This window comes from Anguilla rostrata, chromosome 19, assembly GCF_018555375.3.
Source record: "Anguilla rostrata isolate EN2019 chromosome 19, ASM1855537v3, whole genome shotgun sequence".
Classification (NCBI taxonomy): domain Eukaryota; kingdom Metazoa; phylum Chordata; class Actinopteri; order Anguilliformes; family Anguillidae; genus Anguilla; species Anguilla rostrata.
In genome coordinates, this window is record NC_057951.1 from 1,429,116 (window position 1) to 1,440,873 (window position 11,758).

At 41.2% G+C, this 11,758-nt stretch overlaps 1 protein-coding gene and 1 long non-coding RNA gene across 2 annotated transcripts in view; one reads left to right on the top strand and one right to left on the bottom strand.

The window, feature by feature from the left end:
- The window catches only part of LOC135245748 (uncharacterized), a 516,260-nt gene that overhangs the window by 44,798 nt on the left and 459,704 nt on the right, over positions 1–11,758 (bottom strand). The gene's annotated exons all lie outside the window — the stretch shown is intronic.
- Positions 2,649–11,758, top strand: part of LOC135245707 (NACHT, LRR and PYD domains-containing protein 12-like) — a 343,935-nt gene continuing 334,825 nt past the window's right edge. The window contains exons 1-8 of the mRNA XM_064318951.1: positions 2,649–2,768; positions 6,634–6,775; positions 6,875–6,985; positions 8,379–8,489; positions 8,749–8,859; positions 9,351–9,461; positions 9,721–9,831; positions 10,091–10,201. Coding sequence (XP_064175021.1) covers positions 6,717–6,775; positions 6,875–6,985; positions 8,379–8,489; positions 8,749–8,859; positions 9,351–9,461; positions 9,721–9,831; positions 10,091–10,201 — 725 coding nt within the window. The 5' untranslated portion in view covers positions 2,649–2,768; positions 6,634–6,716. The remainder of the gene's footprint in view (positions 2,769–6,633; positions 6,776–6,874; positions 6,986–8,378; positions 8,490–8,748; positions 8,860–9,350; positions 9,462–9,720; positions 9,832–10,090; positions 10,202–11,758) is intronic.

The following is an 11,758-nucleotide window of genomic DNA, read 5'->3' on the forward strand; positions in this document are numbered from 1 at the left end:
CCATTATATTAAACTTTGCAAGTTTTATGTTCATAGGTCTTACAGTTTTTGCTGCACAAACACTTTTAGGGGAGAAAAATAAATAATAAGAATAATCAGACCAAAAATAATAGGGTTCGAGCAGCTTCGCTGCTTGGACCCCTAATTAAAATACATAAAAATACAACATAAAACCGATAATAAAACAAATGTACTAACTAAAAGCCATCCTAAATAGGTGCGTTTTCAGCTGTGTTTTAAAACTGTCAACTGACGATGCAAATCTGATATGTTCTGAAAGAGTGTTCCACATCTTTGGGGCATAAAAACAAATGGCTAACTCTCCACTTTGTTTATGCTTTGCCTTTGGAATCTTGAGCAGACCAGCACTAGAGGATCTTAAGGCTCTATTTGGGACATATTTGGATAAGCAATATATATTTAAGTGCAAAGCCATTTAGTGCTTTAAAAACGAGTAAAAGAACTTTAAAATCAACTCTAAAAGCCACAGGTAGCCACAGGAGGTCATTAACTACCTTCACCAATGCAGTCTCTGTGCTATAATTTGAGCGAAAACCAGGGTCATAATCAAATGGCCCTATTATGGACCTGCCCACATCCTGGTCTATATGTCCCCCCAGTCACATGTTCTGGTAGATGTACCAGACGAATACCTTTGAGGTCGAAACGTTGTACCATTATATCACTTTGGGAGCAGAAAAAACAGTGTGCGGATATACTCTCTCTTCTTACTATTATTATCAGTTACTCATAGAAAACACAGTACATAAAGAAATCTCAACAAAAACATGTTTTGAACATACAAAAATGCCAAGATACTCACCCATACAAAGCACTGTCTATAAGCCTATAATTAAAACTTGCAAAATCTAGGCCTTTAAAAGTTTTTTGACATCAATACGTTTGATATAAAAAGGGGTGGGGGGGGGGGGGGGGTGAATAAATAAATACATATAATAATGGCAAATATTTTGCCCTATTAGAACATTTTTTAATCTTACAAAACTATCCAGACATATGTTTTCCCAATTAATGTACTGTATGTCCGTGGGTTGCATAAAGTTTAGCACAATAGTACTATTTATTTTACAATGCAAAAATCATATTTGTGAATAATAATAATAATAATAATTTTATTCCAAACAGCACCCAAAGCACTGGATGCAGACAATTGTTCAAAAATAGTGTCGCCATTTTCACGATTTCAGGTTCAGGTTCATGTGACACAAACTTTGAATGACAACATTCTCAACATAGAATGAGACCATCTAACAGCTCATGATATTAACTCTCCAACAACACCAAACATTTACTGCATATTAGATTGGCTAAATAGTTTAGACAAAGACAAAGAAAGCACATAATTTACGCACCGACATACCTATTATTCACCTCCAGGACCGGCAACAAAAACAGATATATTGTCTCAGAAACGTCAAAACAATCTTGATACATCTACGCCATTGGATCATGCTTTTGATTGAATAATATATGTGACTCACCGAATCATTGACCACTAGAAACGTGCTTTTGACCCGTCGTCCATTTTGCTTTTGACACGCTCCGTACTCTGGTCTCCAGATACTCCCGACTCGAGAAAGAGACTGTGGGTCAGAGCTCACATTTCAGCCCTGAAATGCAAATAAAATAAAATTAAATAAAATTAAATTAAATGTGTTGTGGCGCATTTTGAATAAATTATTATTATTATTAATTACATTTATATAGCACTTTTCCCCGTCACTGCACTGGGGTTTTATTTGTACCAGAGGGAAGATTGCCCCCTGCTGGCCCACCAACACCACTTCCAGCAGCAACTCAGTATTCCCTGGTGGTCTCGCATCCAAGTACTAACCAAGCCCACACCTGCTTAGCTTCAGCCATTTGGCAGGAGCAGAGTGCATGGAGGTGGCTGCTGACGAATAAAATGAAGTGGAACTGGTAAGAGCAGGTATTGTGGAAAGTCAGCTCTCGATAGTTTTTAATTATTTTATTTTAATACTTCACAAACACATTTGATGAGTATACAAAGGACAAATAGCCTAACCTTAAAAATTGTCAACAAAAAAAAAGTGAGAGAGAGAAAAAAAAGAAACAGTTGATTGGGGAAGGCACAAGACGTAGGCTACAGACAAAATACCAAAAATTACACAAACTTATAAACAAAAGCGCATGCTTGTTATTTCTTATTATTTTGTAATAGAAAATAACAAAAATCACTTACCTCACACATTAGCGTGTTACATAGGGCCATCAGTCGGGATGTTAATGGGTCAGTGACAGTGGCAGGGAGACTGGTGGAGCGTTAAATGATTTATTTATTTAATTTGCTGTCTGTAGTAGGCTATTTGTCTTGAAATGCTTTGTTATAATCCAAAAGGCTTATTTGTGTGTTCAGTCTACAGGTTAGGCTACACCATTATATTGGTGAACGTTAAATCCCAACATTATAATTCACGAGTTGTTGAATAGGCCTGCTATATGTAGGCTATGTGCTAAAATTTGGCAAAGATCTACATGGATTAAATATTTGTTTCTTCTGCATAACTTATTAAATACCATGACTGATGCAGCTAAGAAATAGTATAAATATATTTACTCCGCCCATCGAACATTCAGTTCAGCCAGTAAATAAGGAAATGCTGTCCAAAGAGAAACTGAAACTTAACGGTCATTTTAAAAACGGAGGAGAAAGAATCCCCAGGAAAAATGGAATTAAATTAAATGTAAAAAACGGAGTAAACAGTCTGTTGTGGAGTGGAATTGAGGTAAGAGAAGCTGAAGGTAAAGGGATGCGGGAAGGAATGGGAATCTGCATTAATCCGCATAATTCAGAAAAACTGACAACTGCAACTGGCAATAAAATGGTGTGTTTAAGGCGTAGCCTGATAAACTAAGAGCTCACATACCGAACAGAGTCCGAACATACCATTTAGACCAGAAAGTAATATTGAAATAACCTTTAAGAAATTTTACTTCAGTAGCCTATTGTTGATATTCAATTGACCAATTCTACCTCGTGAGGTAGCCTAGCGAGTCGTAGGTCACAGGACTTGTCGCTTGTTGTTGACATTTTGACCCTGCTGCAGTATAAACCTGGATTTGGTTTTTAATTAAACAATTAAGAGGTTGTTACTTATTCTTTTATGTTTTATAGAAAATAATTCCCATTACTAAATCAAATTAATTGGTTTGCAGTATTGAGGCAAAATACAGTGGAGTGATTATATTAGGCAGAGATTACTCTAGGCCTTTATTTCATTTCATTTCAACTTTATTCAAGACTCATCTTAAAAAGAGGTCCATAGCAGGTAAAATAGACAATACAGATAATGGCACATATGATACGCTATCATCTTACTTATAGCCTAGTTGGACACCATCCCAAACCCGGACATATGCTCCCTTGCGGCGTTTGTCCCGTCCTGTTCTTTGAGGGGGGTAGTAGGTGTCCGGTATTTAGGATGATTAAACTACCTTTCTGCGAAATGTCATGTCCATCCAAACATATATGGACATATTAGGACGACTTTAATAAACATTACCCTGTTCGAGTGAATAAAATGGGCCAATTCGGCACTGGATGACGATATCGCGACAGTTTACTGTCTACTCTCGCAGGCTACCTGGGGGTGTCTGTTTATGGGCAGACTAGCAGTGCGGCTAGGCTAACCGGCGAAGGTCTTCTAGTTTTCCCACTAGGAAAAAAAAAATAAGGTTAGCTGACCTTACAATTCATATATGTATGTGTTTGTGACAAGTGGTGCTATGGGTAATGGCTGCTTCCTACTTGCTAAGAGTCATAATTTAAGTGGTGATATCTGGAATTCACGTTTTAGATAGTCAAAACTGAATTGTAGATATCTTTAATTGGAGTTACATAGAACTTCGTGGCGAAACTAGTCAAAATCTAATTAGAGATATCTTAAATTAGCGTTTTGACTAGTTATAAATTAATTACAAATATCTGTAATGTGAAACTGCACAAGTTAAAATGGCTTGCCATATTTTGGCTAGTAATATCTTAGATTCAGTTATCCAAAAAAGATCATTTAGATATTGTCAGGATTCTGCCCTTTTCTGTTTCTGTTTTTTCCTTTTCTGGGCCGCCAGATGGAGAAAACTGTATTTCAGTTTGCTCACTCTAGTTCAGAGGTGGGTAACCCGGCTTCAAAGAGTAAAAAGACTGACCATGCATTTGCTCCAGCACCATGCACTAAACCAGCTGATCACAATAATTAGTTCTCCCATCATGCTGAAGAGTTATGCTAATTAGAATCAGCTGGTTTAGTGCATGGTGGTGGAGCAAATGCATGGTCAGTCTTTTTACTCTTTGAAGCTGGGTCACCCACCTCTGCTCTAGTTACCCCTGTGTTAATTGTATTATTGTTTTCAGTTATTCTGTCATTGTTTTTCTTTGTCTCGTTATCCCTCCCTGCTCTGGTTTGATTGTGCTTTGAGTTCACCTGTGTCTTGTTATCTTTGTGGCTATTTAAGTTCTCTGTTTTCCTGACTTGGGTGCTGGTTCCTTGTGTTTCTGCCTGAGAGTATCTGCCTCTCTGTTTCTGCCTGCGTTTCTGTTTGTGAGTTCTGCCCTGCCTGAGTTCTGTTTCCTTGTGTGTTTTTTTTTTTTTTTTTGAAAATTCTGCTGTTTTTGTTTTTGAAAGTGCCCTGTCTAGCCTTGTTTTTGTTCCCTGTTTTCTGTTACCTGTATGAGAGTAAAGTCTTTGATTGGATTTGCCTTTTTGGAGTTCCTGGTGTTTTCCCACTCTGTGTTTGGGTCCTGGTCCCCCCCGTTACCTGACACATCTTAAATCCGGAGGACTTTAACTGAATTTATGACTAAGTCAGAGCTAATGTGGAGATCTCTAATTTGAGTTATGACTAGTCATAATTGAAATGGCGATACAGTTTTGCCTATCCAAAACGTGAATTCCAGATACTGTATTGTAGATGTCTTAATTAGAGGTCCCATACAACTGAATGGCGAAAGTGACTTCAATCTTACTAGCAAAATGTAATTCGAGATTAAGTTTTTTGATGAGTGAAAATGCAGTTAGATATCTTAAATTAGCTCTGACTAATCATAAATCAGTTTCAGATACCTGTAATGTGAATCTGGTCAGGCTATTAAATGTTTGCGATACAACACCTTAATTAGCACTACAACAGGCGCAGAACACACAGATTGCAGGAACTGGTGCCCTCTAGTGTGACGGTTGGATTCAGGTAGGGTTGTTATTTCCCAAAACTATATAAAAATAATTGGCACCCTAAAGATTCTTGTATAAAATCAAACTAAATCTACACCAATATTAAGAAACTCTTGTGGTCTTCCATGACTTCCTGTTTCACTGGAGGATTAAACTGAGAACCTGGTTGTGAAACCCATTTTTCATCTTTGCTGCAGAGAAAGACAAGGAACAGATGAACAAAATTAAAATGGTTGCTGACCTTTGAAAATCAGGCCAATGGATCAAAAAATAAACTGAAGATGCTAGTTACTACTGTGAGAACAATATGGAAGAAGTTTAAAACTGCTGGAGGGCAGCATAGTGGTGTGTGTGTGGAGTTTGCATATTCTCATCCCATGTCTGCATGGGTTTCCTCCCACAGTCCAAAGACATGCAGGTTAAGCTAATTGGAGACACTAAATTGCTTGCATGTATGAGTGTGTAAGTGCATGGTGTGTGTGCCCTGTGATGGACTGGTGACCTGTTCAGGGTTTTTTCCTGCCTCTTGCCCAATGCATGCCGGGAGAGGCTCCAGCCCCTCTCACAACCATGTCCAGGAATATGATGTAGGATGGATTTAAGGATGCATATACTGAAAAGAAAAATACGGTGGTGGATCTTTAATGTTATGGGGCTACTTTGCTCACACTGGTCCTGGGGCCCTTGTTAAGGAAAGCAGCATCGTGAACTCTACCCAAGTACCAGGACAATTTAGCCCTAAACCTGACTACCTCTGCCAGCAGACTGAAACTAGTGGATCTTTCAGCAAGACAATGACCCCAAATTCACATTACAATCCACAAATAAAAAGGTTAATGATGCAGAAGCATCATTGTGCAATGGCTACAACAGTCTAAAGACTGCTGAAACTCCCTGAAAACCTGTGACTCAATTGAACAGCACAGCCCATAAGCACGGATCAACAAAGACATCAGGATCTGGAAAGATTCTGGGTGGAGGAAGAGTCTGAGATCCCTCCCAATGTGTTCTCTGGTCTTATAACACGTTATGTAAAAAGACTCAGTGCCATTATCCCTGCGAGGGGAGGGTGCACACAGTACCAAATGCAGGGGTGCCAATAATTGTGACGCACAATTTTTGTAAAATTGTTGGATCATCTGAGAAATGTCATTTTGGTAGTTTCCATTATATCATTAAATATATTCCATATGTTCGACAATGAAAATATACCTCAGCACTGGTAATCTTTATATTCAACGGTCTTAGTAATTGTTATCATGGGTGCAGAATATTTTGGAGGGAATTGTATTACTGTACAAGTTTATGGCTCAGTTAAATTCCAGATTTGTCCCTGTCTGTTCTATGAGATTTTATGTGTGTGTGTGTTTGTGTGTATTATTATGTCTGTGTGTTATCATGTTCTTGTGTGTATTTACAGGTCTGCCAATTTGGGTCAGAACCCACTTGTGAATCTGATCTGGTGTGTTCAGGTGTCCTGAGACAGGGGGCGCTGTTTCTAAAATGAGTTCCTCAGAGGAGACCGAGACTGACGATGGAACCCACGGCCCTGCGAGAAAGAGGTAAAAATGCATGAATCAGAGAGTTAATGTGCTGTGAGTTAAAGCTGCAGTAAGAGGATGAGTTTAACTGTAAACTTTGTCTCCATGTTTTGTTCACAGGGTCCGGGTAGATAGGGCTGGTTCATCTGTAAATGGCTGTCTGTCTATGAAGAGTGACCGTTCAATGCATCGTCCAATCAACTTCAGAAGAGGGTTCACAGGTGATCAAAGGTAATGAAACACGTTCGTATTGCATTAGACCTGCAGCAAGAGGATGAGTTTAACTGGAAGCTCTGTCTCCTTGTGCTGTGAGTTAGAGCTGCAGTAAGAGGATGAGTTTAATTGGAAGTTCTGTCTCCTTGTGCTGTGAGTTAGAGCTGCAGTAAGAGGATGAGTTTAACTCATTACATTACATTACATTACAGGCATTTGGCAGACGCTCTTATCCAGAGCGACGTACAACAAAGTGTATAACCATAACCAGGAACAAGTATGACGAAACCCCTAGAGAGAAGTACCGGTCCAAGTACAGGGAACAACCGCATAGTTCAACCTGGACCCTGGTGGTTAAACTGATTAACACTAACAACGAGAACGGCAACAACGCAATCTATGGAAAAATAAAAATAAATAAAAATACAAGTAGTCGTTAAGACTGGCGCATCAACTAAGTCACCTATTAAACAGCTGCCTAGTTACAACCCTAAGTTTAGTCATTTACAGGGGGGAAAGGGATGGGGAGAAGTGCAGCCTGAAGAGGTGGGTCTTCAGTCGTCGTTTGAACTGGGTCACAGTCTCAGCTGTTCTGACCTCCACAGGGAGGTCATTCCACCATCGTGGGGCCAGAACAGAGAGGAGACGTGTTCTGGAAGTGCAGGTGCGAAGAGGGGAGGTGCTAGGCGTCCTGAGGTAGCAGAACGGAGGGATCTGGCTGGCATGTAGGGTTTGAATATCTTGTGAAGGTATGCTGGGGCTGATCCCTTGACTGCCTGGTATGCTAGAACCAATGTTTTGAATTTGATGCGAGCTATAACAGGCAGCCAGTGGAGGGTAGTGAGCAGGGGAGTTACGTGGGAGTGTCTGGGGAGGTTGAAGACCAGACGAGCCGCAGCATTCTGAATGAGCTGCAGGGGTCTGGTGGCAGATGCCGGTAGTCCAGCCAGAAGAGAGTTGCAGTAGTCCAGGCGGGATAGAACCATTGCTTGGACCAGGAGCTGGGTTGAGTAGGTGGTGAGAAAGGGGCGGATTCTGCGGATATTGTATAGGAAAAATCTGCATGCCCGGGTTACTGCTGCAATGTTGTTGGAGAGGGACAGCCTGTTGTCCATCATCACTCCGAGATTCTTGGCGCAGGGTGATGATGTCACTACGGTGTCCCCTAAGGAAATGGAAAAGTCGAGGAGGGGAGAGGATAGAGCAGGAATAAAGATTAGCTCCGTCTTTCCCGGGTTGAGCTTCAGGTGGTGATTGTCCAACTCGAAGCTCTGTCTATATTTGCTGTGAGTTAGAGCTGCAGTAAGAGGATGAGTTTAACTAAGAAGCTCTGTCTCCATGTGTAGTGAGTTAGAGCTGCAGTAAGAGTATGACTTTAACTGGAAGCTTTGTCTCCATGATTTGTTCACAGGGTCCGGGTAGATAGGGCTGGGTCATCTGTACATGGCTGTCTGTCTATGAAGAGTGACCGTTCAATGCATCGTCCAATCAACTTCAGAAGAGGGTTCACAGGTGATCAAAGGTAATGAAACACGTTCGTATTGCATTAGACATGCAGCAAGAGGATGAGTTTAACTGGAAGCTCTGTCTCCATGTGCTGTGAGTTAGACCTGCAGCAAGTGGATGAGTTTAACTGGAAGCTCTGTCTCCATGTGCAGTGAGTTAGAGCTGCAGTAAGAGGATGAGTTTAACTGGAAGCTCTGTCTCCATATGCTGTGAGTTAGAGCTGCAGTAAGAAGATGAGTTTAACTTTAAACTTTGTCTCCATGTTTTGTTCACAGGGTCCGGGTAGATAGGGCTGGGTCCCCTGTACATGGCTGTCTGTCTATGAAGAGTGACCGTTCAATGCATCGTCCAATCAACTTCAAAAGAGGGTTCACAGGTGATCAAAGGTAATGAAACATGTTCGTATTGCATTAGACCTGCAGCAAGAGGATGAGTTTAACTGGAAGCTCTGTCTCCATGTGCTGTGAGTTAGAGCTGCAGTAAGAGGATGAGTTTAACTGGAAGCTCTGTCTCCATGTGCTGTGAGTTAGAGCTGCAGTAAGAGGATGAGTTTAACTGGAAGCTCTGTCTCCATGTGCTGTGAGTTAGACCTGCAGCAAGAGGATGAGTTTAACTGGAAGCTCTGTCTCCATATGCTGTGAGTTAGAGCTGCAGTAAGAGGATGAGTTTAACTGGAAGCTCTGTCTCCATGTGCTGTGAGTTAGAGCTGCAGTAAGAGGATGAGTTTAACTGGAAGCTCTGTCTCCATGTGCTGTGAGTTAGAGCTGCAGTAAGAGGATGAGTTTAACTGGAAGCTCTGTCTCCATGTGCTGTGAGTTAGAGCTGCAGTAAGAGGATGAGTTTAACTGAAATCTTTGTCTCCATGTTTTGTTCACAGGGTCCAGGTAGATAGGGCTGGGTCATCTGTACATGGCTGTCTGTCTATGAAGAGTGACCGTTCAATGCATCGTCCAATCAACTTCAGAAGAGGGTTCACAGGTGATCAAAGGTAATGAAACACGTTCGTATTGCATTAGACCTGCAGCAGGAGTATGAGTTTAACTGGAAGATCTGTCTCCTTGTGCTGTGAGTTAGAGCTGCAGTAAGAGGATGAGATTAACTGGAAGCTCTGTCTCCATGTCCAGTGAGTTAGAGCTGCAGTAAGAGGATGAGTTTAACTGGAAGCTCTGTCTCCATGTGCTGTGAGTTAGAGTTGCAGTAAGAGGATGCGTTTAACTGAAAACTTTGTCTCCATGTTTTGTTCACAGGGTCCGGGTAGATAGGGCTGGGTCATCTGTACATGGCTGTCTGTCTATGAAGAGTGACCGTTCAATGCATCGTCCAATCAACTTCAGAAGAGGGTTCACAGGTGATCAAAGGTAATGAAACACGTTCGTATTGCATTAGACCTGCAGCAGGAGTATGAGTTTAACTGGAAGCTCTGTCTCCTTGTGCTGTGAGTTAGAGCTGCAGTAAGAGGATGAGATTAACTGGAAGCTCTGTCTCCATGTCCAGTGAGTTAGAGCTGCAGTAAGAGGATGAGTTTAACTGGAAGCTCTGTCTCCATGTGCTGTGAGTTAGAGTTGCAGTAAGAGGATGCGTTTAACTGAAAACTTTGTCTCCATGTTTTGTTCACAGGGTCCGGGTAGATAGGGCTGGGTCATCTGTACATGGCTGTCTGTCTATGAAGAGTGACCGTTCAATGCATCGTCCAATCAACTTCAGAAGAGGGTTCACAGGTGATCAAAGGTAATGAGACACGTTCGTATTGCATTTGAGCTGGAGTAAGAGGATGAGTTTAACTGGAAGCTTTGTCTACATTTGCTGTGAGTTAGAACTTCTGTAAGAGGATGAGTTTAACTGGAAGCTCTGTCTCCTTGTGCTGTGAGTTTCCCTGCGTTCACACAGCAAGAAACTGGGTTGATGGGTTGCTCAAGTTTGCTAGGCTGAGGGAGAGACAGGAGCTTCCCGTTGTATCCTCTTAGAGGTTTTGTGCAACTACATATTTTTGACGAGAAATAATGGCGTAACAAAAGACGCGTATTTCCCATATTGCCACATATAATCTCCTTTTGTTTCTATAGTTATGTCAGACACTGATAAATATTTGTTATTGCCATCTCGTTAGCCATATATCTCTCTATATCTCTCTCACTAGTTATCCACCTAGCTAGCGACCTCTCTATCCCTCTCACTAGCTGGCTAGCGATCTCTCCATATCTCTCTCACTAGTTAGCTGCCTAGCTAGCGATCTCTTTATCTCACAGACTAGCTAGCTAGTAAGCAAGCTGAAACTGCCGTCCAAGTGACATTTTCAGACGCTTATCCCTATACTCTTTTTTAAAAAACGTTGTATACCACCTGGTGTAATTGTACCATAATGATAAGTTGTTTGTCCATTTTTTCTCACTGAGCGGGATAATAATTTGCGAAATGGTATCATATCGGTTGGAGAAATAGGAAGCCTGAAACTCCGATTGGCTGTTGATGGGCGATGCCAGCAAAAAGTTATACTGTGAGCAACATTTTTAGGGTAACTTTGGTTGCTCAGTTTCCCAGTTGCTCGTGTTTCTGGGCCTCGCTCAGCTACATAGAGAATGAATGGGCTTCCAGCAACTCATCAACCGAGTTACTCACTGTGTGAATGCACTGTTACAGCTGCAGTAAGCGTATGAGTTTAACTGGAAGCTCTGCCTCCATGTGCTGTGAGTAAGAGCTGCAGTAAGAGGATGAGTTTAACTGGAAGCTCTGTCTCCATGTGCTGTGAGTTAGAGCTGCAGTAAGAGGATGAGTTTAACTGGAATCTCTGTCTCCATGTGCTGTGAGTTAGAGCTGCAGTCAGAGGATGAGGTTAAATGGAAGCTCTGTCTCCATGTGCTGTGAGTTAGAACTGCAGTAAAAGAGTTTAACTAAATTTTGTCTCATGATTTTTTCACAGGATTCACTGCTCACTGGATTTAAGTCGTTCAAATGAGATGAGTTCTGATAAACTGTTCTCCACAAAACAGGTATTCTCTATTCAGATATTCTTTTCCTATTTCAATATTTGAAGTTAATATGACTTTCAGACGATCAGATTGAATATATAGTCAGGTTTATTGATGTTGTAGAGTGCTCTGACCCTCTTTGCCTCACAGATAGACCGGATTCCTTTTTAGGATCCATAAACGATGGCAGTGGATGACTCCAAACAGAATGTTTTAAAGTTCAAAGGCTTTATTTGTCACATGCATATACATACATATAGTGAAATGCTGGTGCGACAAACTCCTTGTAGACTGTGCAACATAACGCTTCAGTAGTAAT